The 27,275-nt window shown below is 39.6% G+C and overlaps 2 protein-coding genes across 2 annotated transcripts in view; one reads left to right on the plus strand and one right to left on the minus strand.

Moving 5' to 3' along the window:
* Nucleotides 1-318: 318 nt before the first annotated feature.
* On the plus strand, nt 319-20,691 carry vsig8a (V-set and immunoglobulin domain containing 8a). Its single transcript, XM_053340546.1, has 7 exons — nt 319-403; nt 1,215-1,390; nt 8,628-8,832; nt 11,124-11,276; nt 12,119-12,241; nt 14,146-14,287; nt 20,159-20,691. Exons 1-7 carry the CDS (start codon nt 319-321, stop codon nt 20,358-20,360), a joined length of 1,086 nt encoding a protein of 361 aa, XP_053196521.1. The 3' UTR covers nt 20,361-20,691.
* A 1,726-nt stretch (nt 20,692-22,417) lies between these two features.
* Nucleotides 22,418-27,275, minus strand: part of vav2 (vav 2 guanine nucleotide exchange factor) — a 184,103-nt gene continuing 179,245 nt past the window's right edge. Inside the window, exons 25-28 of the mRNA XM_053339379.1 lie at nt 27,141-27,264; nt 25,016-25,102; nt 24,375-24,529; nt 22,418-23,150 (exon numbers count right to left, since the gene is read on the minus strand). Of these exons, the coding sequence (XP_053195354.1) occupies nt 23,103-23,150; nt 24,375-24,529; nt 25,016-25,102; nt 27,141-27,264 (414 nt within the window). The 3' untranslated portion in view covers nt 22,418-23,102. The remainder of the gene's footprint in view (nt 23,151-24,374; nt 24,530-25,015; nt 25,103-27,140; nt 27,265-27,275) is intronic.

The raw sequence follows: 27,275 nt of genomic DNA on the forward strand, positions 1-27,275 counted from the left end.
TGGTAATGAGACAAAAGTAAAGGTGGAGCTCTCTGTGAGAGCACCAGGCAGAACACTGCTGCTGCTGCTGCTTGATCCTTTCTATTTGGATGTTTGGATGGAGTAACTTCATTCAGGTAATACAGTATCAATATAAACTTCCTCAATAGCTTAATTTCTACTAAATGTGTCTATAAGATAAAGCTATCCATGCACAGTAGAGAAAAAAGTGTATCTACTTTTATATATTAGATATGTAAAGTAATCGCACTTTCTGATTGTTATAAGAAGTCATTTTTAACACTGGGTCCTAATGATTTTATGTTAAACAGGGACACTATGTTCAGCAGACGTTTGAGGTCAGCTTTCTGGCAGCCTCGGTTGTCTTTGTTCTTGTTATGCACTGCAAGTCTCTTGAGCACAGGTAAGAATACAAACACATGAGCACACCTACAGACACAGTGATGTAGCCCTCTATTATCCAGAACATTATGTTTCATCAAGTGTGGCACTGAGTAATGCATATTTTCAGAAATCATTATTGAGACCTTCATGTCTTGTCTGTGTTTAATACTGCTAAGCTGTAGGTCTCCGTGGTATAAGCTTCCTAATGGGTTACCATGGCACTCATGTCTGTCCAATCAGGTTTTGAGAATATGCCTCCAGATGACTGTTGACTCCCTAATGTTCTGGGGATTTGAGCTGAAGTGTTTAGTGTGGATCTATAGAGACTGAGTGATGAATTGAATGAATAACTGACATCAGAAATCTAATTTGAAAAAGAGCATGCTTGGTACTTGTATTAATATACTTCAAGAGTATTCTTTTAAAATGATAGTTTATTTTCAAGTGCAATAATGCACATATAATGAATTCCAATTCCAGCTTTCTTATTATTTGTGTAAGTAAAGAAAAAAAAACCCTTAAGTTTCATACATACTTGACCTCTAATTACTGAGCCTACTCATCTTTATTTGTTTGAGTGCTGTCTATATAGCTTTTATATTACAAGTACTATATAAAAATGTGTCTTAAATAGCTTATTGTAAGTCATGTAGTCCTTTGGAAATTTGGCTTCAACTATGTGTTTTTATTGCTTTCAGACCTCCTTTGAGAAAACAATCTGAGTCACTATCAAATATATCCCCCATACAACTGTGTGCATGAAAATCAGTATTAAGAAACAGCTGATATATGTCTATATTTAATTTCATGACTTGTGTTTATTTATGAAGAATTCAAATGCACGCGAGCGGTGCAGGTGACGTCTACAGGCCCGCAGACCATCCAGAAGGCCGAGGGGGAGAGCGTGACATTGGGCTGCAGTTACACACTGAACACTTTAGACACTGGAGAACTTGATATTGAATGGTCAGTGGTCAGCCCGGACACTACACAGAAAGATCACATGGTAAGAAGCTGAATTAGAGTGGTGCAGATGATACTATAAATATGTCAGGTGTGATATATGAGTATTATCCACCAGTAATTTATGCTTAAACGCCTACCCTTTTGTGCTTTGTGTTTTCATTTACACATGTTGAATGCTTGCCTGTATTGTTGTATGACAACTGACTCTAGGTTAGTCAAGCAGTTAATTTGAATTATATGTACCAATTGAATGTTGTCTCCATTTCGCCCTAAAATGAGTTCTAAATTGCATAGTTCTTTCCAGGAAGCATCTTGGAAATTATTTGGAAATTACAGATGTGCAAAATGAAACAGTTCCATTTCTATACCAACACCGTATCTGAGCTCATTAGGATTCAAAGCACAGTTGGTTCATAATAAAGCTTAGAAACCGTAATACAACCTGAGTCTCACGACACGAGTCATAATGACAGGAAACATCCTTTTCAAAATAACTACTCCATTCAGATTTCACACCTTCAAATTATTAACCTCATGTGATGTGCTTGCACCTCTATATCAGAATTCCTGTCAGGAGACCGGAGTGCGCATGAACTCCTACAACCTTTTTAATTTCACAGGAATTAGTTGTTTATCCCATTTGCTGTTTAAATTAAACGAGTCATTAGTATCTGAGACATGGAAGGATGTTTTCTTCTCTCCATCTTTGCCCTTAGACAGCAGGCTTTTTATCACAGCCGATATAAGGATTGACCAGGTCCAGTATGTGCTGCTCCAGACAAGGGACCAGTCCAGATAATTGGTTTGTGTGCAAATTTAACACACCAGCTTTTTACTCTAAATTAATCTAAATATTTATCCACTGCCAACTGAAAGCTGCTTTTATCAATTGTATGCCACTAGAGAGCAAGAGAATTTAAAACAAAGTGATGGACACAGAGCTCTGACCTATTATTACACCATAAAGTTGTTATGGAAACAGCATTATCATCCTAATAAGACCAACGGACATTAGCATTCATTGAGGATTTACCAACTGAAAAACATGCAGTTCTTTACTGCCAGATGTTCCATTTTATTCATCAGCTAGTCGCTAACATCTGTCTACTGTTTGGTGTTGAGCAGGTAGTGCACAGTGGTTTTTGTCAGAGCTTGTGCTAGAAACAAGGTGGATGAGAGTGCAAAGACTAAACCAGATAGTAAAAATGCTGTGAAACCAAAAAAAAATTAGCTTGTCAACAACCTACTTGCAAGTATTGTGTGTGTGTATCCAAGGTCTGATATATCGTATTACTCTTTGCTGTAGAGTGCCGTTGTCCAAAAACTAGTTTAGAAAAGGCTTGTTAACAATTTGAAACACGGCCAGGGCCATAATACCCACCCTCCTGAAAATCAAACATTTCCCCCAAAATGTTTAATCATTAGGAACAGGGAGAAAGAGTGCCAAGATGTTTCCTGAATCTTCCTTGCGGGCATAAATAACAAGCGGGTTGTGATCGGTGTACGCAGCAAGGGGCAGCGAGATACAGCCAACATAGACTTCAAAGTGTTGCAACCCAAGCAGCAGGGAGAGGTACTTGTTCATTCACTGGTGTTGTATTTCACCTGGGGTTTACTGAAATTTTGAGGAGTAGCAAACTGGGTGATTGACACTGCTTATCCTGTAGTGACACCGGTCCACGCTGGCACTGGCATCCACCTCAAGCTTAAATGGACATGCTAAGTCAGGGGCTGGTAGGACAGGCGTATTACAGAGAAGAGCTCAAATGGTTTAACTGGCACTAGTCAAACTTGTGAGGGGGGCAAAATCATCTGTGAAATTTCTGCAGCAGTCACGATAGTAGCCAAACATTCCCAAGAAATGACAGAGCTCAGGGTGGCTTGGATTTTTCCAGAGAGTGGGTGACACTCACTTTGGCCCATTTGTTTTCCCAAATAAGTCACAGTGGCTTTACCGAAATCACACACGGCCAGATTCAAAGCAAAATATGCTTTTTTTTTGTCTGTCGAAAAAAGACACATTATTTAAATGTGCTTAGAACAGGTGCTTGAGTATGCCACAATGTCACCTAGGTATGTCTCAAAGTTTGACACCAGCTATGACTGTGTTTGTTAGGCACTGGAAAGTAGCAGGTGCATTTCTGACAAAGATGGACATCTTTGGTGCACAGGGAGTAAAAGTGACTTGCTGAATCTGTTACAAGTGGGCTACAGATCAAGTGAACCCAGATGCAGATACAGACAAGGAGACTGGAATTAAGTAAAAGAGATTTATTTCAGAGCTGAGGGAAGCTGGGTGGGTAGCTGAGAGCCAGGAGCTGAGGCTGAGGAATTGAGTGGTGCAGGACTGAAGGCAGAACAGTCTGGTACAGTGGAAATGGCAGTGCTGAATATTTGTAGAGGTCTTTATTATTGAGATGAGGTGCAGCTGGTGTGGCTCTGCTCCATCTCCAGTACAGATAGACAATCACGCACTCTTATAAAGAGAGGAAGGGAGCAATTCAAAGAGTGGCAGTAGGTTAAGAAGATGTTAAATTAGTGGAAGAGAGTATGGCAGATGTTACACAGACAGATGTAACAAATATATCTTTAAAAGGGTCTTGTTTGGTGACAAATTTGGCAGAATCAACCCTGTCCATACAGTCCTCCATTCAGGGCAGAGGACAGGAATCAGCTTTTGTCCCTTCATTTACTTTTCAGGAATCAGTGCAAATACATGGAATTTTATCTGGTTTGGGCAGGAGCAGAACATGGAGTACTCAATGGGGATAAGCTAAGCCATTCACCAACTGATAGGTGAACTCCTGCTGGAGCAGAGCACGTTTAGCAGGATTAACGCAGCAAGCACGCTTTTTAGTCGGGGGATGGTCACCAACATCAATGTCATGGGGGAGGACAGTGGTGCAGGACAGAGTGTATGAAAACTGAAGGGAGGTTGTTTTCAATCAAACAACCTTCTTGAGCCAAATTATCCAAGTGGTGTTAATGTTTTGGAGACTGGAACAAGGTTGAGCACTTGAGAGGGAGGTACTTGCACTGAACTGTAGACACAGCAGAGGGCATGACAGGTGACAAGAAAAACTGCAGCAACAAAATATGGCTTCAGCTTATTCATGTGACACACATAGGCCTTTCTTTTTGGTTGGAAGTGCTGAAAACATAGTTCAGCTCAATTTATTTTCCACTACATATGGACCGCAAAACTTTGCCTAGCGGGAATAACCAAAAATTTGAAGGAGAGCCAAAACTGTGTCACCAACTTGGGAATTTCTCTTCAGAAACTCTAATTTTTTTTTCGCCTATTTTTGTAATGTAGAAAGGGCTCTGTGCACATTCTCACAGATTGTATGCAGACACATAATCTAGGACACTTTGGCTGAGACTAGAAGAGTCAGAATGACCAAACACTAACTCCATGGGCCTGAAACCTCTTGATTCCTGCACACTTTCTCAGGCAGGTAGGAGGAAGAGTAGTGGTAGCACCTCATGACCCTTGCTTTCTGACTCAAGACAGTATTTACTCAACATGTACGACATAAAACTTTCACCTACGCCTTGGCACTGAGGATGATAAGTGCTAGATTTCTGATGTTGAACAGTGTTTTAAGTGAAGAGTTGACATGACTTTGGAACTTGTCTGAATGGATTTGTCTAAAAAGAAAGTGGAGAAGTTCACAAGGGCTTTCACAATGGATTTGGCCTAGAGGATGCATAATGGTACAACTTTGTGGGTAGTTTGTGGCTGCACACGTTAAGTTTAACAGATACTGGGAGAGGACCAACAAAGTTTTTGTGTTCAAAGGATTCCCCTGTCACTGGATTTGGTTGCAATAGAGTCGGGGTAATAACCTAGTTTGGCTTGTCACTAACCTGACAGCAGTACTAGGTCATGTTGGCTTTTAAATTAAAACCCGACCAGAAGAAGTAATGCAAGATGCTGGCACTATTTTTTTTTTTTAATTCTTCAATGATCAGCAAATTTATCATGGGCAGAACTGTGGCGCAACTTGTTGAAATGAATCCCAGCCTAGATCACCAGATGAGGGAGGATACCGATATGCATTAATACACATTATCAATGCTGTACATGCAGGGGCTCTCTGTTCAGGCTGGCAGCAGATGATAGGCACATAGCCAGAGTTTGGTTGGTCTGCTGCTCTTGGATAAACTCAGTCCTCTCAACCACAAAAGACAGATTAGCTTCAGCAAGGTAACAAATTAGCAATCACACACTTTTCAGATTTTCCTACAAATGGTCCTGATTTTTCTGGACCATCTGCTGAGAACAGGAACGAATCAGACAAATCCATCACATAAGAGAATTTACATGTTTACACGCATGTAACAACTCTGGCAGGAAACACAGATGGCCAGCTAATGTAACCAATAAGCAGAATTCAGAGTCCTGATAGCAGTCTACTATCAATCCAGATTTATTTGTATTTTCTGGACTGAAATACAACTCACTTCATCTTTTCTAACAACATCAAAATCAAACAACAGGAAAACCTTAACTCCAATAATGTAATACTCATACAATCACTGTCAGAAGTATGATTTCACCCCTTTGGTTTTCAAATGTATCAAACATATAAAAAAACACTTTTCTTTTCAGCTTTCCTTTTTCCTTTGACAATGAACTTTTACTTGAACTTTTTATTCAGTCTTGTATCTAAAAAATAGAAATATTACCCGTAAAGGCCTTCAATCAAAAAGGAAAAAAATATCGCAATAGCGTCCTTTAATTTTCCTTTAAGAAAACTAACCGCTGGCCAGCAAAAATAAATTATTTTTTATAGAGCTCTTATTTATGTGTGTTTGTACAATGTGTGAAGGGGGGGGGGGGGGGTGTATGTGTGTGCGCTTACCTGAAATAAGCAAACTGGGGATAAAGAGATGGCAACCGGCAACTCTCCTTTTCTACGGCCATCGGGAAAACAGCACAGTCTTTCACTCCAGCAAACTATTAAGGAAACATCATATTATCAGGACAGGCTGTATGAACCAACGAGAGCACAGACACACACATGCAGACTCCTCTGAAGCTTTACTGTCTGATGTACAGTAGGCTATATGGCAACAGAAAACAATACACCTCTGCTATGAGGTGACTTTCTTCAAGACAAAACATCTTAAACGCAGGTAAATAAATATAAAAAATCCGCTTAGCAGGGTAGCTCATTTGGGGATCATCCCTATGGTCCACGGGTCCTATGTTCCCCGCTTTGTATGTGACCGGGGAACATAGGGCTGATCCCGTCTACAGTTAGCTGAGTTAGCCGCTGAGTTAGCAGCCGAGTTCGCCTCCGAGCTAGCAACCGAGTTAGCCGCCGAATTAGCAGCCGAGTTAGCCGCCGAGCTAACAGCGGAGTTAGCCGCTGAGCTAGCAACCGAGTTAGCCGCGATCGGGGAACATAGGTACGCTCCCGGTAATTAGCTGTTAGCGTCATTGTTAATAATTAAAACATAACCCTAATACCCGTAACACATACTTAACATTAATGCTCGACTATTAAGGAAACATCACATTATCATGCTGTATCCAGCGAGTCACAGAGCACAGACACACACATGCAGCTTACCCCTCTGAGCCCGCGCGATTCATACAATGCACCGTAATCAACCTGACTGTCGTAAATCTGCCGTCTTAACCCTTAAAGGGCATTACACACAAAACAAAACAAAAAATACTCAGACAACATAAAATGACAAAGTATAGCTGGGTTACACTAACAGCAGTGGAAGCAGAAACACTAGAATCAGTGATGGGTTTTTCAATCACCTTAGGGGTTGGAAAACTTTATTTTCCCAGGCAGATGATTTTCCAGCAACTACATCTTGTAATGGTAAACACAGGCAAATCCCAATTTCCACAGTGACAGATACAAGAGTAGGTACAGCATAGAAAAACACCCCACACAAGCACATCAGAACCACCAAATTAGTCTTGGGGAAAAAGGTAAAACATTCAAAATAAGAGACTGGGGTAGCTTCACTGTCACGCAAAATTCTCCTGATCTTTTACTTCCCCTGACAGAGAGACAGAGCCTTGTAAAATCAAAGGCTGGTAGCTCTTGTCGAGAACATGCTTATCAGAAATGGAGGTTCAGTAGTTGGCAGCAGGAGCAGATTGAACAAAACCTTTTGGACCTTTTTGAACTCCTTATCCGCTTTAACTTTTGGAAAGCGGAACACGTGGCACTGAGATGTCTTGTTTCAAGGCAACTAAAGACATTCATAGCTTTCAGAGGAAACAAGATTAGTGCAGCATGAATTTACAGGTGACAATTTAGTTTTTTTCCAAACTGGCAAACTGTGTATTTTCACAGCACACAGAAGGAAAACAAATCAGTGCTTCAGAACAAATTAATCTACAAGCACAGCAGCTTTAGACAAATAATCGACTTTCTGTTCATTCAAATAGACAGCTATTTTGTCTGGCAGACATTTTTTGAATTCTTCCAACAAAAATCAATTAACAAGTTGCACAAAGTTAAAAATGTTGTCTACATATCTCAGGATCTACTTCACAGGCCTGTAAAACTGTATATTTCACCACATCATAATCCAAAATCTCTTCAACAGACAATCTTGAGCACACTTCTTGGACTTTCCTCACCAATTTACACTGCCGGAGCAAACTCCACACATTTTTTGGCCACCTTCTAAGCAATTGCAGGAATGCATTCAAAAGCATTAAAGCATCCAATTCACTCTCACTAAAAGGAGGAACTAAGGCAATGTACCTGCTTTGATCATTTGATCAGAAGAAGCAGTGGGAGGATGTAAGACGCTGTGCTATGTAGCACAACAAACTAGCGAAGCTCTGTAAACGCCACTGTGTTCGTGCACATGCGCAGTGGTGTTACTAGAAACCTCTCTGCTGGGAGTTTCTGTCTTACTCTTTTTTATTCTTTGGAGCCATTTCTAAACAAGCTACAGCAATCACAGTCTTCAGGAACATGAAGGAACATGTCACCCAGTGCAGCAGTGTGGCTCACTGATGTGTTTTTAATCGTTTTTTGGATAGCAAAACAGACTACACGGCAGAGAGGAATATGATATGTTAGACTCTGCATACATGAGCAATACTTGTAATTAGGATGAATTCATTGTTGGTTTGGTTCTGCACATGAGATTTGTTAACAAGATGAAAATCAGCACGTTGTCCTTCAATGGGGAAATTTGAATATTTTAGCTTTTATTTGTTAACATCAATTAAAAGTCATTCAGTGCTATTTGTTGACTTGTGATATGTATATTTTGTTTCCCATCAGCTCATTTCTTATTCCAGTGGCAACAAATATGACCATCGTAACCACGCTCTTGTAAATGGGCTCAGCTTTGCCGCTTATGATCCCTCGCTGGGTGATGCTTCGCTCTCAATCGCTCTGCTGTCACCTGCTCACAGTGCTACCTATCAGTGTAAAGTGAAGAAGTCACCTGGAGTGGATATGCGGAAGGTGTCACTGCTGGTCATGGGTAAGATGGGGCATTGGGTTGCATACTGGGGTTAACACATGTCACCTGGCTGCATTATTTATGTTGATCACCTTTTGAACACTACCACATTGTTTAGTGAGATAGGCATCTTCACATGTTTACTTTTAACATTATAGGATGCCTATTTGACTTGTCACATGTCAGTATGCATTATACTTTCTATGTACCACAGAGCAAATTTCAAGTTGCCTGCTGTCATGCACACTGTTATCCCATAAGACTACAACAGCATTACTGCAATGATGCCGTACTCTGTATGGATGTGAGTGAGACTTTCCTCTGTATCTGCTGTTATAAAAGGCTTTTACCAGTCAGGTTTCATTCTGTCAAAGAACAAAGTCTTTATTTAATGAGAAGTTTGAGAGTTTGAGAGTACATTTTCTCTAATACTGAACCCATTGAATCTGAAATAAAATAATAGATTTTACTCCTTGGAGCAACATATTATAAAGATACATTACATAACATTTTACTGTTTCACTCCGTTCTCTGTTGTAGAGAGAGTTGTCAAATGCATGTCACATCTTCATCAGCAGATGAACAAAGTTTGCTTCATCTGTTGACAGTAAAGGTGCCTTTAACAGAGATAAATGTGGTCATAAAACTGACCATTGGAAATAAATAAAATGAAGTGAGGGAAGGGGCGGTGGAGTGGTTGAAGATGGTTGAAAAACAAGGGCAGTATGACACCTCACTGAAGGCGTATGTCAGTGTATACCGCCTTAAAATTTGCTAGAAGATTAAAGTCATTTACTTGATTCTAGTCTAACTCATTCTGTTAGTGTGAGCAGTAATGGAGGGGAGGGGATTCTTAACACTGGCAGTTTTATACATTATGATTTTAAATCTGGATTTCACCATATGAGCAAATAGTCAGCCCAGTTTCATAAACTTCCTATAGAAACCTTGTGGAAGCTAAATCAGAAGAGTTGAATGCATCTGTCAGTCAGTGAAGGGTCTCTTTTGATCTGATGTCAGTATTGAACATGTCCTTCTCTGTAACATGAAAGCACTGTTTAGCAACCAACATTTCTTTTTTTTTTGTTCCTCTTTATAAATTCCTCTTATATAGGCCAGCTCAAACCATACACACTGTCAAGAATTGTGATGCCTATAGTTATATATAGATATAGAGCCTCAATTGTTGAGCAAATAAATGAAGAAAGAAACCACTAAATGGAAAGCATCATGTTTTCACAGTAATTAAATTAAATCTGTTTTTCTCTGTGAAGGAAAATATGTGGTTAATATAACACAGTAATGTAGATTTAACCCTTATATAATATAATGTTATTTGCTTTAAAATGACCAGAACACCCTACTCTGACCAGCTATGTCCAAAAATACCATCTCTATCCAGCTCAGCCTGGGTTACTCCACCATTATATACAAACCGAGAGTTAAGAGCTCATTTAATTATTAATTTCATCGCTGAAACATATTTTTGTTCAATAGATGTCTTTGTTTAACATCATCTGTGAAAAAAGTATCTCTCTGGTCTTTAAAGTCTCACACTGGCTCACCACACCAATCCTGGTATAAAAGCTGTATCAGATGAAATTGCTTCCCCCATGATGGAAAGTAGGAGTTGTTAAATAATATCTGTAGTAAGGTCTTCCATATCAATAGAAAGCCTGAAGCTGTTTTCATGCTGACAGCAACACAGGCAGTCCTGGAAGCTAACAAGTCATTTGATAGATCAGGTTCTTTGTAAGATCCAGAACTTGATAAGGCCTTTAGAAAACAGATGAAGCAACAGATACGCTGGTTTCTTTGTATTCACTTTTTATTATGTAAATTGGAGAGGATGCATTTAAATGTGTGATGTTGGAGTTGAAACAACCGTCAAGCCTTTTCTCTACGAGTATCATGTCATTTAACTGATGTTTAGCAAAGTGGCGCCAATTTGCCCTCATTCACCTTTTCAAAACAAAGTTTTGGTTAGTTTCAACCTTTTCATGTAGAGACACGGACATGCAGATTTTAATGTTAAAATATATATTTAAACAATGTTATTATGTGTTATATAGGCATTACTTTATCCTAACTCATAAATTAAAGTTTTCTGCCTCATGATTTTTTATATATGCATAAAATGCATTAAATCATTGGGTTGGCATGACCCAATCGATATTGTGTCTGAATCTGAATCATTAAAGCCTGAATCAAAATGCCCCCCTTGTTCCTCCCACGGGTGTGATGTCATACCGTTTTTCTAGGAATAGACTGGAAGTGGCAGCGCGAAATTATCATTTGTTGTGTGATTTCAGCGAAACCGTCTGTGCCTAAGTGCTGGATGGAGGGAGGGGAGCTGGTTGGCAAGCCTGTGTCCCTGCACTGCAAGTCTGCACAAGGCTCCACTCCCTTAAAGTACACATGGAGGAGAGAAAGTGGTGGCCTCCTGCCTGCTGCAGCCACACAGAGTAAGTCTGACCTCTGCTGATGTCATGATGCTACTACATATCAAAGACTGAGGGAGAGTATGTGTGTGTGTGTGCGTGTGCGTGTGCGTGTGCGTGTGTGTGTGTGTGTGCGTGTGTGTGTGTGTGCGTGTGTGTGCGTGCGTGTGTGTGTGCGTGCAAGCATGACTTAAGTCACTTTCAGGGACACATACCAGACCAGTTGTTTGGGAACAGCTTGTGCAACTGAAGCCATACCCCTAATTGGTCAAACACTGATTTTTGGATAAGGTTTATAGGATAAGGTTTAGGCAAGTAGCGGTTATGGTTTAGCAAATTAATGTAAGTCTATGTAAATACCCCATAAGTGATGTAAGTAAACGTATGTGCATTGGGGTATGGGGGCTGGTGGATGAGAATGGGTGCGACTGTAGTATTTATTGTGTGGGAAAAGCTCAATGAAAACCCTTTTATTCTCTGAATGTGCAATATGTGCTTGTTGTTTTTTTGTTTTCATCTCTCAGGAAAAAAAAGGAATTTCTTTTCATTATTAAAATAATATGAAAGAGAACTCGGAGGACTCTTCTCTTTTCATTCATTGTAACATGGAGCATTTTCTGAGGTGTTCTCAAAATATGTTGAATGTGAGCTGCATTAATCAGTGTCCTTTTACAACAGGAATCTCATTCAGTTTTGGCTCCATGCTGATATAATGATAGGATTGTTTGTTTTTTTAAAATATATTCATGTGATTGCAGTGATGGTAAGCCTTAAATATGTGTCATTAGAGTTTCTTCATTCTATCCTCATGTTTGCACAGAATGCACCGCATGTGTTAATCTGTGGTTGTGTGTGTGTTCTCTCAGATGTAGTGACTGGGGAGCTGAAAATCAGCAACCACTCGCAGAGCTTTGCAGGAATCTACCTTTGTGAGGTGAACAATGCCGTCGGAGCCGAGCACTGCAGGATCAACCTGAAAGCGAACAAGCGTAAGGGGAACACACCCCTTCCTCACCCTGCCCTCCCCACAGAATGCTTCTGTTCACAAACATCTCACATGATGCACACACACACACACACACACACACACACACACAATCATGAAAAGACCCAGATCTCATCCTCTTAAGTCTCTTCTCTTTGCTGTTGTGCCAAGACTTCCCCCATTGCTCCACTTCTCTCGCACAGGGCCAGTCAGTGGTAAGAAATCACTTTTATTCACAAAGAACAAAACATTTTGAGCCATCCCTGACTTCCTGTCGCCGAGCCTGTTATTATTCCACTTCTCACACAAACAACACGCACGAGTAATCCTGAAATTATTCTGCTGCCTTGTTTGTCAACAGTTATAGGAACAGATCCAAAATTCTTCATTTGGAGCCCTAATAACTTTAAATAATGAACTAATTAAAAGCAGCAGAACACATTTATATAGTTGGCAGAGTGTAAAAAGGTAGAGAAATATGACAGTACTTTAAAGGAAATGCAGATGTTCTCTTAAATGAGGACAGCACATGTAATACCTTTTTTGAAGAAGAAGAAGAAGAAGACAGAAATTAGAGGATTACCTAAACTGTCTCACAGGGAATGAATGTGGGGACTGTGTGAGAACCAGTAGGGAGTACATTCATACCATTATGCAATAAATCATCTCTTGCTTGAGACTCAGACAAGCACTCTGAATTGCACGGATCCATAAAATGAGTTTGTCTTGGTGTGCCTCCTGATCTGTGGAGCCGACCCCGATCTTACATCATGTTGAGTTCATAGCTTCCAGTGTCAGTACTTCACATTCTTTTGGCATTTGTGTTCATTTCAAGTAGCGGGTGCTATCCTAAAGTCGGCCGTCTTCACACAGATATACTTTGACTGTGGCTTAGATCAAATAGTAAACTTCAGTCTAAATGCATGATTTCTACAAAGCCGTCTAGTTCCTGACTGTATTTAAGGAAGACTGATTATGTATGCTGGGTAAATTGATTTTTTTCTTTTCAAGCTAAAAACATGACCGACTGACACAGTTGCACAGTTAAAAGACACAGTTAAAATTCAACAAATATCAATACTAAAACATCTCTCCCTCTGTCAGACCTTCAGTAGAGTTGAGATGCTGTGTCCTGTAAATGTAGCAGGTTTCAGTACTTATACCTCACCCCTCATCTCTCAGGGATATTTCCTTGAGCAAACAGAAAGGAAAGCTCTCCAGCGCTGAGGATTTTCAAGTAGTTACTGCAGACCCCCACAACTCTCCCTGGTGTCATTGCTTGCCATTCTGAACAATGTTTCCCCCTCTTTCTTTCTTTTTTTTTTTTTTTTTTTGTAATTTGGTACCATGGATTGTTACCATGGAAACATGGTCTTAGTTCTGAGTTTGCCTTCAACATCTTTGTGAAACTGGCCCCTGAGATTCTAAGTGTGAGGCTCAGGAGTCTCCCCAAAGGGTTTGTAAGATGATTTATGAGATGTTAGAACATAGAACATATTTCTTCATTATAAATATTGGATAATCAGTTAATCCTTTGGTTTTGAGGTAAGTTAAAGGGTTAAATACTTGTTTGTGTGGGCTCAGGCACTTCACATAAATCTAAGGCCAAAACAAATCTATAAAAGTATTTTAATTGTGCAAACTGCACTCTCATAAATCCTAATTACACAAAAGTTTTAATAAATCCTAATTACACAAAAGTTTTAATAAATCCTAATTACACAAAAGTTTTTCTTATTCCATAAAAAGTCAGCAGATGCATCCTATAATGAGGTGTCACTTCACTTTAAGAGTTAGAAGCCAAACAATGTCAGAAAGCATGATGATGAATGATGCAGTGTAATTCATGAAGTCTTCACATTTTCTTCTTTTCTGCCATCGAGCTTCTCACTTGTTTTTTTTTGTCAGCTCCAAACAGAGCGGCGGTGATAGTCGGCACAGTGGTCGGCTCCCTGCTCCTCATCTTCATCCTGCTGGTCTTCGTCGGGGTTCTTTACTGGAAGTGGAGTAGCAGACGTCGCTACGAGAAGGAGTTCTCCAATGAAATCAGGTACCTGTGCAGCAGCTCCTGCAGATGACAGACTTAAAGGTGGTGGCAGCTTCACGGTTAGAGACGAGATGATGTAAAGAAGCAAACAAATCCACATATACTGTCTGGAAACTTTCTCCAGTCCTCTTTTATCATAGAAAAAGTCCCCTGGGTACAAAACTTCTGCTTCTGTTAGTGTAGTTTTGTCAGCTTTACACTACATTATATAGTAAGAGTGTTTGGATAAAATATGTATTGTGTATATTAGTGCAGAATTTTACAGCTGCATACTTTTAGTGGCAATAAAAGCATTTATAGGACAATTTCCAAACAGGTATGATTTACAAATGTTGCTTTTGGCTGCAACATTGAAAAAAAAGACAAGTGAGAAAAGACATATTTTAAAAAATGACTCACTTCAAAAGACAACAAAGCTCTTAAAAAATGTGTATTACAAGATATGAAGCAACACACATCAAAGCTTCCAGATAAGAATAGGAACAAAGTAGCTGACTTTAATTAAAATGAGGAAAGAAACATGTAAATACAACTAAACAACTTAGTTTCAGGCTCCTCAAGCGTTATAATTTCATTTCTCCACCTGTGTGTGTGTGTGTGTGTGTGTGTGTGTGTGTGTTAACATACATTAACAAACTGATCTTCAGGTATATGGACTGAGATTATAAATATCATCCATCCTACTGTCTGCTTCATCTGAAAGGCTGTGAGTGGGATTCATTAAAAAGTTACCAGCTCTTTCTTCTCCTTGATCTTTTCCATCTTTCTTTTAAAGTTAGATACATAAGAAGCTCTCTGGTGTCAACAAACACTCCTGGGTGTTCTAGTCTCAAACTCGCAGCGTTAATATAAAGTCTGATTAAATGTTAGAGCCACCATCGGAAAGAGACTTCTCATTTAGAAATTCCTCTTTGTGGAGTTATTACCTTCCTGCTTAAAAATACTTAGCGTCCAGTTATTTTAACTCTATATTCAGCTTTTACTACATTCCACTGCCCTCAGATCACCATCCTTTAAACTCTTTTCTTTAGCTGAAATATGCAGTATACAGTATGTCCATTTACTTCATGATACATGTTGAAATTGATTGGAAATTTAACCCAAAACTGACAACATATAGAAATAAAATAATCTAAGAAGGTAGAGAAGATGCTCAAGTGTCATCCTTAATTATCCCTTTACTTTAAAGTTATGGATAGGTAATAAAAACCTGTATTGAAACTATGCTACATTGCATTCTGGCAGTATTATTATGAATCTCTTTGTAAAAATGTGAAGCATCTTTCTGTGACATTCAGCTCATTTTATAACGAGCCATGAGTTTGAAATTACTTAGAGTCCAAACCACAGGAAGAAAATGACTGCCCTTGACTATCTGATCATTTAGCTGTGGTAGTATGTGTTAAAGTAGTGAATAGGACTCAAAAAGACATCATCATGGCAAGAGATGCTCTTAGGTTAAAAATCAATTATGTAACAGTACAAATAGTTCTATATTGTCTGTTTTGGTGTTCAGACTCTGCCCTTCATAGCACATCAATGCACAAGTTCAAAGCAACAGTTCAAATGATGTCACTCTGACTCCTGGCGTTCGCAAATCTGAGCAAATATCAAAGCTTAGCTGCAGAGAAAATGTTTAAATCCCTAAGCAGTAGAGGCTAAACACAACCGCTCTGCTTCCACACAAACAGTGGCATCAGAAAAACTCTAGCACAGTTACATAAATGGCATTTTGTCTTCTCATTGCTGTTTTTCCTCTTTCCCTAATCTGATTCATTTCATGTTGATTTGAGAAAGACGGCTCAGTTTGCCCTCATACACGTGAATATATACAAGCTTTTTAAAGAAAAGAAGCCACTTAATGAATGCTTATCAATGTCGGGCAAGGCCACCCGCTAAGGTGACATGCCTCTCTGAATATAATTGTGCAGATCAACAGATTTCATGCCTAGATATACATATATTTAAAGCCACTTCGCGAGAAAGGTCGGTCAATGTCATCAGAAGCATTGCATCGGGTGGAACTCGACTATTCTTCACAAAGAGGCAAAGTGAAGCAGCTTTTAAACGCAGCTGCAAGTCCAAGCTTTACGTAAAAGAGGGAGATGCATTAGAAGAACATTTAAAAACACATTCAAGGTTGAAAAAATAGAAAGAAAAGAATGCAGTTATGAAATGCTAATCAATGTTCATTGACTAAAGGTCTGGATTAGGTGAGGCAAACACTAAACAAAGCAGCACATCTCTTGTAAACAGTTAGTGAAGGTTGTGTTGGGTTTGTTGGCAGAAAGCTATTCCAGCTAAGTGTTTGCCCTTGAGGGAAAAAAGCCACATAACATACAACTCAGTGCAGAACATAATATTCTCAACAATAGAGCCTTGAGTATCAGGTGTCAAAACCCACCCTCACAGGGCTGGGTGAACTCACACCTACCTATCTATCTATCTTTAGCTTATATAGTTATGAGATCAAGCTGAGCAATAATGCTATGTAAATAAGTAACAATGAGAGGTACAGTAAATGGCACATGATAATGCCATAAATGATATAAAGTATTTGTGTGGATATTCTTATGAGTTTTAAATGTTAAACCTCTCATTAAGAACACAACTCCACATCCATTTTTTCACATTTTCATTTATTTCTGAGCTGATATAATTAGAGGCTTCTCTGCTGCTCTGCTGCTCTGACGCAGTGCAGTTGACAAGGGCAGCATGAGCCTCAATACAAAGTCCAGTTTAAGCCCCTTTTTTTAATCGATTAGCAGAGGATGTAAAACAGTGAGCTGGATGCAGAATCCCGAGCTGCTCCAGGGGCGACGTTCTGCAGCCCACATACTCATTTTTTTTTTTTTGGTTGCAAATTAACAGCGTCTCCCCCTCCAAAAATAGTCTGGAGTTGTGGCTCAAATGCAGCTGAAAGCAGCCCACATGCTCCCAAAGTAGACGTTAAATTGGGAGCAGTGTCAGTGTGGGAGGACAGCGTTGTGTTCAGGAGACACAGAAACACTCTGAGCCACATGCGTGAAAACGGTCTTCTCCATATGTGTGACCTACAGGCTTTCAGCTCTAGTCACATGATGCACGTGGAACTGTACAGAATGTCTCACAGGAAACGAATGATAAAGCAGCAAGGTGAGCTCATGATGGCTCAATGACAGCAATAGTTCCTCTCACATTTGTCAGCTGTAAGACTGTTGAAGGTAAACAGTAAACACTGTAGATTGATGCAGGGGAAAAGTTCATGTAGAGTATCAAATTAGTTCAAGCTCTGTATACTCTGCAGCTTAAAAAATGTCAAACACAGTCAGAAAAATAAGACTCCAACTCAAAACATTGCAAATATGAACATTACTCATTTAAATATCAGCTGTCAAAGAAGTGCTTTTGAGATATCTGTCACTTGAGAATTATTAATGGACTACATTTATATAGCGTCTGTCCCATCTTCCAACCTCTCCAAGTGTCTTATGTCAACATTCAGCCATTCACACACATTCATATAAAAGAAAAATACATTTCCATTTATTTAAATATAGCAATCGTCCACTCTGAGGAGAGGCTAAAGTTTGACGTCAATGTGTCAATTTGAAATAAGAGCGCAGTAGCTTATGTTGAACTTGCATTAAGTGTTCTTTAACTCTTTCATCCATGAATTATGATAACCTCGGTCAGGATTTTCCCCCTAAACAAATAACATTACATTATAATAACATCAACTGATTTACTTCCAAAAAGAGCTACTGCAGATGAAGTGGCAGTGTATGGGATGACCTACTAGTGTCTACTGTGGTGGCTGAAGTGCAAGTATGACATCAAAAACTCTTTTCTTCTTTTCAATGAACATTTCTCTTCATCCTCCTCTGCTAGTCTTGTTTTGATCTGTTCTGTTTGATTTTTTTCCCCCTTCTCTGTAAAGCATCCTTGGGTTTGATAAAGACACTATATAAATGTAACTTATTATTATCAAAATCCATGAATATATATGAAAAGAGCATTTGAATAGCTGTCCACTGTGGTGACCTCTATGCATGAAAGGGTTAATCACTCATGCTCAGTGGAAACAAGCAGAATGATCACTTTAGACAGCAGATATGGAAAACATTTCAGCATTCACACATCTAGGAAATCTAGATATGTGCATTCATGTGCAGTTGTGTCCAATGTGTACTTACCTTTTAGCTCTAATTTGGTTTCCATTAACTCCTGAGGGAGATGTATGCCTCTTTAGTGTCTACTAGTTTACCAGTTACTGTGAGACTGAACCTTAACAGTCAAGCTGCAAGGTGTCAAACAGAAACAATGAGCTGTAGGAAGGTTTGTCACAATGAGTTTCAACATGGACATCACCAGTAATTTGATCTATTGCCTACATGAATGATTCACTTTGCTTCATTTAGACATAATGATGGAAACACAAAGATATATTTAACAATTGTTCTGGAAGCAGAGTAGGAAATAGCTCTATCTTTTTACTAGCAAACTATCAGCATGGAAATAATAGAGTAGTATAATACAATTAAATTCATTATGAAGACAAAGCCAATGAAAACTAAATTGCAGTTTTGTTAATTGTTAATTGTTTTGAGAAGAACCTTATGTAGAAAAGATACAAATAACTTCACACACAACAAAACAACTGAGAAAATGCCCTAAATTTAGATACTTAATTTAATTGGTGTTTAATTTGATATTCTGGCGTGTGTAGTTCTGTCTCTTTCAATAGCAAACACACACACACACACACACACACACACACACGCACACACACACACACACAGACACACACACACACACACACACACAGAATCATGCCCCAAAGACTTCAGACATTATCTCCTATTTCAGCTTAACAAAAAAAGCAAATGTATTCCCTTTACCAGCAAGCTGTTTCCTTGGCCTCCACAGGAGCACAGAATGCCAAAGTCGATCAATTGTGCTTCTGTTGTCTTTGACAGATGAGCAGTTCCCAGCCGGAACAGCAAAGTTACATAAATGAAGAATGCAAAGTAGCATCTAAGCCCGCTTGTTGGCAGCAGTGTTGACGAGGGAAGGTTTTCACTGTGTGCTTCTTGTCGGTGTTTTCTGGTTGAAATCAACACCAGAGTGAATTCTATCCTTCAGTTAGAAGGAGAAAGCTGTGAGAGAAGGGTCTCAGTGAGAGTAGGCGCTCTTGGGAGGAACCTCAAAATAGGCAAAGACAACAAAGATGTATGCGCTTCACCTACACACAGCAGCGTTATTTCACTTTACCTAAATAGTGTATATCAGCGGTGGTAAATATGGATACAAGCTCACAAAAGGGAGCCAAAACTGTAACTGTTGCACGCTCTGTAATAACAAAAGCAAACATTTTCAATTCTAATTAGAAGTAACAGAAATAACAGCAGCTTCATTTATCAGTGTCATTCAAAGGAAAATTAATCAAGAAGAATGCCAAACATTTGTAGTCTCCAACTTCTCAAATGAAATCATTTTGTCTTTGGCTGATTCATTTCACTGTGAATTGAAGAGTTTTCAAAGACATCACCTTGGGAAATTGTGATTGAATTTTCTCACTATTTTCAAACATTTTACAATCCTAATAATTAGTAAGAGCTGAGCCAGTTATGGTATAAAAAAAAAGAAAGAAAGAAAGAAAGTCTGTTACTGTCAATTCAGATCTACTCTAAAGCTCCATAAATGACTATTACGATTTTCATTTTATACAGAAAAAGCTCCGTCCATAAACTCAGCTGCCACAGCTGCTGTCTGAGTCATCGTACCATGAAATAAATCAAGCGCTCCCTGTCTGAACTGTAATCATTTTCTGGGCGGTAAAGTCCTCTGACTGTTGTTTTTTTTTCTCCTCTCTTTTGCTCTGACATCAAACAGGGAGGATGTTCCGCCTCCTGAGAGCCGCCCCGTCAGTCGCCGCACGAGCCGGAGCGCCAGTCAGCATCCACAGGTGACTTACAGTCAGGTGGGCGGCACGGATGATGGACGCATACAGACCCCCTCCACAGACAGCCACAGACACACACCTGTCAAACACGCACCTGTCAGATACGACAGCAAGTACGGATACGCAGTGTGACTATCAGCAGCAGAGTGAACTCAGAGGCCTTTAGCTCCTGCTGTAATACTGGAATAGAAGCTTAAAGGCAGTTTGGACACATGAAACAGAAAAATATAGAACAGCAGGAGTCGTGTACAGTTTAATTAAGTGAATTCAAAGCTGCGCAGTGTGACCGTTTTATAACACTGTTCAACTTAATTAGGTTAGTCACGTTAAAAAGTTTTCTTCTTTTAGGACTAGATAATAAAGGCCTTATCATTGTTCATTCAGCATGCAGGTTATGTGTCTGTAAAGAAGCTGATCTTCAGATTGTAGATATATCTATTTATCTTTCTGTTAGAAGTTCTTATTCTCATTTTCAAGCATGCACTAGAATAAACTGGTTTCTGGATTTTTTTGGGAGGGTTCTTTCACAATAAAACATTCACAAGTAAAAATTCAAAAAGATTCAGTCTCAAACTTAAACCAAAAGAGAAATATTTATTTCATGATAGACCTCATTTGGAAATACTCAACCATTCAAAAAAAAAAAAAAAAAGTGTTCACGATTAAGTACGTTTTTTTTTTCTTTTTCGAGGATGTACTGACAGGAGTTGAAATATCAATAGTCACATGCAATGGGTTTTTTTGTCCACTACATAAACAGCGACTATACCCCCAAACCCCACACCCCAACCCCACCCCCTCCTCACTCGACAAGACGACATTGGAGGCCTGCTGCATGTCCTCCCCTTACACAGTGGCAGGACTTTGTGTATTTCGGGGGCCCGGTTTGCCTTTTATGCAATAACACACGTCACAGGACAGTCAAAAGTTTAGAAACTAAACATATCAGCATCTTCTGCTCCGTTGGCCTTTGTGAACCAGCCAGAAATGTTGTGCTCAGTGTTTACACTTTACTTCTCAGTGGGGTGTGTGGATCACTTTTTAACCCATTTGCAGCAAGTAGACAGTCCACAATTTATTTTAAAAAAGGACTGTTTTACAGATTTGAATCAATACTGAATTGAGTTGGTGGAATATAAAAAAGGGTTAAAGGTACTGTAAGGCCATAGAACAGAAGTAGTTAATTTGCTGTATATCAAATTTAATGTAAACATCTTGAATTACCTTTTTAAAGACTGGTGCGATAACACCGTCAATAACTAGAATTAGAACATTGTGTGGTATATTTATGCCAGGAAAAAAACCATGAATGAAAGCTGTATGCCAACATACTTTGTATTTATGGCACTAGGAAGTCACTGGAAGTAAATGGAAACACTAAGCACTGCACTCCTAGAAATATCACAAAATGATTAAGGGCTCCTCCCGTGGATTTATGTTAAATTAGCAAGTATTCCTTCAGGTTAAAAAAAAAAATAAATCTTCGGACACTGTTTAATTTTTCACCAGTCTGCACAGCACCAAAAAAAAAAAAAAAATGGAATTCACACATGAAAAATGATCAACAGTAAGGAGAAAAACCTCACAAATAAACATCCTGTCACCTGATCATCTGTAAAAATAAGGCAAGATACAAAAAAATTATACAGTAACAATCGGATCAAACTCCATGCAGACATTAAAACATGGCTGAATTTGGCTTCAAACTATTAAAAAAAAACTGTTGGTCCAGTTCTCAAAAACGTAATCTTGATTGTGTGCAAAAAAAAAAAAAATCAACGATGAACACCGAGATTTGAAAGTGTGAAGTGGTTGTCGAGTGGAATGTCTTGATGTTTCCCTTTCGCATCCAGCTAATTGCACCCATAGACTTGTGACGTCAAGACTGATGTGAACTTGTGTACTTGATTGTTGTTGGCTATAAAAACCCTCCGCGTCTCACAATCTGTCTCTGTGAGTCCAGTCGGGATGAGATAAATGCTTCAGCATCTTGCGAGCCGACCCCACTGTTGTAAAAATTGCATCTCCCCTTCTTAAGCGACATCTTCTGGATGTGGACAAACGGTCTTTTTTTGGGGACAGCAGATGTTCTTTACTGGCTGATATTGAGGTTCAGTAAGCAACGACCATTCTTCAAAGGCACCGTACTGTACATTGGTCTGTGTGTGTTTGTGTGTGTGTGTGTGTGTGTGTGTGTGTGTATGTATGTGTGTGTGTGTGTTTGTGTGGGCCGCACATGGGCACATGCATACATGAGAAGTAAAACCAGTCAACAAAGTCGATTCCCTCCGGTGGTGTCAGCCCACAAGGCATTACCATGACAACTAAGGCAAAATCTCTCGACATGAAAACTGAGCGTCTGTCTTTTTTTTTTCCTCCTTAATTTAGTTTTATCTTGTCTGATTCTTTACTAAAATCAACTTTCCCACAATAATCATTAGTAATGATAATAATCTCTATTCAATAAATTATCTATACTGTACAATTATTTCACCTCGCATAGACCTGCAACAAAGGGGAGCCTTTTCAAAGTAAAGCTATCCACAGTCACTTCCTGCTGTGTTCAATAAAGCCACTGCAGAGCACACAGAGGCTGACACACAGCAACAAAGTTTTTTTTCTTCTTCTTCTTCTTTCCTGTACAGAAATGAAACAGGACATCCTGCGAAAAATACAAACAAAAGCAAAGCTGATGCATAACTGAAGATAGAGCAACGCTTGCTGGATTAAAAAAAAAAAAAAAAAAGAGTATCTGGGCAAAAACAACAACAAAAAAGTTTTTTTTTCCTGGAGAGAGTGAGTGATTTTCTCTGAGAACAGTAGATAGAAGATGGTTCCTGATTTGAAGGGAGCCAGGTCGGCAACATCCAAGCTTTACTGCACTCCTTCTTCATCCACATAAGTTGAGGGAAACCATCCGATCTGAAACATAAAACAGTAATTATATTTTATATAAGCAAATACAAACAACAGATGTTGACTGGGCCTCTGATAAAACACCATGACAGTTTGACCTTAACTACTGTTTGTGCATGAATGCATCAGATTACTCAGGCCACTCTGAATAGTGTGCTCTGATTGGCCGGAGGAGCATTATTTACAGATAACTGCACAGCTCAGAGCAGCCTCATCCGTGTTCTAAAAAAAATACTTGAAGGCTACTCCAATCACTATTTCAGCTGTTGCTAGGCAACGATTTTTCCTACTTGTTGGGGTAGTAAAGTGAACTAAGAGTTGATGCTCAAAGTAATCAAAGAACCAAATGTAAAAGACCCCATTTTATACCTGATAGGGTCTGGATACGCTATGTGGATAATGACATCTGATCATAGGCCTTTGTATTCATGCTGATATTTTAAAAACTAGGTTTTTTCCGCATTATGATTGAATCCAAATGTGCAAATTAGGAAAGGAGGAGCCGATGGACCTGAAGTGAAATGATGCTGCTGTGCGGTATGAGCCTGTTATTTTCACTCTGCAAGGGAGGGGCTCCTCTGTAGCTCCACTGTGGCTGCCTTTTCTACTCTAGGTGATTTTCCACTCAGGCCACTCAGACCAGTCCCTGAAGTGGTCCAGTTAATCTAATAACATTCTGATTATAATGCATGTCATATTATAATAGCATGTCATTAATAGGCACTTAAGTGGTTTCTTCTGACAATTAATAAGACCCGGTCTCCACATGACAAAGATGTCACTGTCAATTCAAAACCTTACATTCCATCAGAGTATCATGTTATTATAATGTGCTCACACTTGGACAGCCAGAGTACAGCCCAGTTCAGCTACACAGCAGTTAAGTGGATACCCTTGCTCTGACTCAATAGCAACACATTAACACCATTAAATTTACAATCTAATAGAGAACATCTCCAGAATAAAAAGCTGACATCACATCCAGTTTTACAGCCCACCTATTAAACTGGCGCATTTCCCAGCAGCCAAGGCTTTTACTTTTTTCTCTCTCTCAACTACCTCCTTTAGGCATGCTTTTAATATTAATGGTTTAATTGTTAAATTCAAACACTCCTTTAGCCTTATGCACATCCCTAACTTCATAAAGCAACAGCAGGACCTGCTTTTAAAGTACTACCCCAATCAGTTTAACCTCCTCCATGAGTGAACAGATGGTGACGGTTTACTCACTCGTCCATTGGCCTCTCCTTTCCACCAGCCCTGGTCTCCCCCGATCTTGCTGTAGATTTTGACGATGTCTCCTTCTCGCAGTGACAGTTCTCTCATGTCTCGCGCTGCAAAGTTATACCTGGCCACTGCTGTACTGACCACCCGAGGAGTAAACACTGTGAAAATGGAAACAATGTGAGCTCAACCATTCATAAAAAAAGCTAATTTCACAGTCAACTTTGTACGTAATTTAAGTTGTTAAATGCTAGTATTGGTGATAAACAATCGTTTTTATGCATGTGGGGGTGGTTGAGGGGGGGAAAGGTCTTACTGGACACAGTGGTAATAATTAATTGTGAAGATGGAGCATAAGAAAGATGGCCAGTTTGGTGTTCAGCATGACACAGTGTAGTCACACAATGACAAATGAGCATGATGGGAAAGGACAAGTTCTTTCATCAAGGGAGGAAATTGGTTTTCTTTTCTTGATTTAATGAGGGAATGTCATCCTGGTTAGAAAAATGAAATGCTCTCATTAAAGAAAAGAGCGCCACAGAGAGGAAGTAATGAGGATGAGAGTACAGAGGCTTATGAAATTAGAGGCGACGGGGTGCAGAGAGACAACATGAGCGAGTACAGAAAAAGAGAGAGAGAGAGAGTACCTGACCAAAAGGGAGCTGAGCTCTGAGAAGAGAAGTTGAGGCCCTGTGGACTGAGGAAGGAGAAGTTGTAGGAGGCGCAGGTGGCTGCTGAGAGGAGAGAAAGAGAAGGAAATAAAGCTAGAAATTGTTTTGAGGAGCATGCAGAGCTCAAGCCAGAGAAGCAGAGAATAAAAAAAAGAAACAAAGGAAAGCCAAGTGTATTGAAGTTCTGTCTGTCATTTGAAGAGTGGGCTCTGCTCTCATTACTTTAATCTTCACAATTTTTGTGTCATGATTTCACTCATAACAAGAATCTGTTATTAACAGAACTACAATTATTTTGGATTGTAAACAAGATCATTGTGGGAACTGTCAGTTAATGCTCTGATGTAAAGGCATGAGGAGACTACATAATAGCGCAGAAAGCACTGCTTTTAAAGAGAACAGAGGAACTGATGTGATTGGCCATGATTGTAATCAGCCCTCAACAAACTCACTGATACTACACTGTATGATCATAGATGCTTCCTAATCATAATAAATCCTTTCTAATCCAACCACTGTCTCCGTGTGCAGCCGTGGGCACGACGTGGCTGCAACCACAAAAATATCAAAAGTGCCAACGTATACAGACAAAGAGTGAGAGCACATCATCATCAGCATATACTCAATTGTGTCCATTCATTTCCAAATTCAGCCAAAACAGGGGGGAAATAATCATGCTGTAATGGCCAACTGGGTCTTCCTGTAAAGTGAATAAAGGCAGGCCAGTGCAGGACAGAAGCCAGTGCAGAGCCACAGCCAGTATTCATACAGTCTAATGGACAGAGAGGGCAGCCAATTCAGACAGCCAGTCCACAGGCCTCTGAGTTAGCTGACAAACTCTTCCTCCTTGTCTTTCTCTCTTTATCTATTTCACACTGCTTGTCTCCTTCTCTGCCCCCTTCCCTCCTGTCCTCCCTCCATTCCTCTCCGGATGAGTCAGGAGAGTCAGTGGCCTGGGGAGGAAAAGAGAGCAAGTGAAGACAAAGAGAGTGGGAGGCAGTCTCATTTATTCTACCCTCCCTTGCTACATCCACAGCCAAGATGGCAAGGGATCAGATTTGTAAGCTGCACCTGCAAATTGTAATGTCTCTTCACTCAAATTAGTAATGACAAGATCATTCATAAAGGCAGGCAGCTATATAAGTTGACAAATAATGTGCTGTCAGTCGGGACTGAAATATCCACCCATCCATCCATCAATCTATCCATTTATCATGTAGTTCTTCTTGGTTGATTGTGAGGTCAAATAGGACATGTAATCCCTCCAGCGTGTTCTGGGTTAACCCTGTGGTCTCTTCTCAGCTGGACGTGTCTGTATTATCACCACAGGAAGACATCCAGGTGCCGAAACACTCCTTTCAACTCACTCCTCTCAACATGAGAAGGTAGCACTCTAGCCCCTTTCAAATGTCTGAGCCACCCTGCATAGAAAACTAATTTTGGCCACACGCCACTTCTTTGATCTCCATTGGTCAGTACCCAAAGCTCATGACCTATCAGGAAACTAAAAGAGATTTCTTGAACCCTTATGGAATGGCGACTTTGGGAAAAAGCCATGTTGCCCAGAATAAGAAGACCAGGGCTAAGAGGAGAGTTTGTTGGATCTGGAACAGCATGGATGTGCTGCCTTGTGGGCCATCAGGTGCAGGCTAAAACATCCTACATAAAATAAAAAAATGACCGTAATACAGAATATAGTTCATCTTACATCTTGTCTTCTGTAGGTACGCTATAAAACTTGAATTATCTTAACTTTTCGCCAGTCAGACAAGTGTTAGTCACTTCAAATCTCCACTGTAAATCCACATATTGGCATAAATTATTCTGATTATCATATATCCAGATAAGGCCTATAGGTTTGTTCATTAAGCAACACAAGCAACTTTTCAAAATTCAGCATAGTACAGGTTATAGTTAAGTATCTTCATTTCCCTCTGGCTAAGCACATCTGTTGTTCTTGAAACATTGGATTGCAACAAACTACATCAGGTAACAAGGAAGCATTGGTATTGAATTCCATCTTCAATCTTTGGGTGTGAGTGCATAATAAAAGTCATCCCATCATGTGTCCTTGCCTCAAGCCGACCTGTAGAAGACCTACCTGGTGAGCGTGTGCTGGCCCGTGTTAGCGAGCGTTCTCTCGATTTGTAGGGATATCGCAATGTGGTATCTAACAACTTGAAGCTTTCTTTGAGTGAATGGGTCTGATAGTACTCCACCAGCTCCTGTCATATAA

This window comes from Scomber japonicus, chromosome 19 (genome assembly GCF_027409825.1).
Source record: "Scomber japonicus isolate fScoJap1 chromosome 19, fScoJap1.pri, whole genome shotgun sequence".
NCBI lineage: Eukaryota > Metazoa > Chordata > Actinopteri > Scombriformes > Scombridae > Scomber > Scomber japonicus.

Bases quoted from the DNA above. Each gene is read 5' to 3' on its own strand.
- vsig8a (XM_053340546.1), top strand. From the start codon at position 319: ATGTTCAGCAGACGTTTGAGGTCAGCTTTCTGGCAGCCTCGGTTGTCT. The intron at 12,242-14,145 runs GTAAGGGGAACA...TTTTTTTGTCAG, and splicing joins CAACCTGAAAGCGAACAAGC to CTCCAAACAGAGCGGCGGTG. The intron at 14,288-20,158 runs GTACCTGTGCAG...GACATCAAACAG, and splicing joins GAGTTCTCCAATGAAATCAG to GGAGGATGTTCCGCCTCCTG.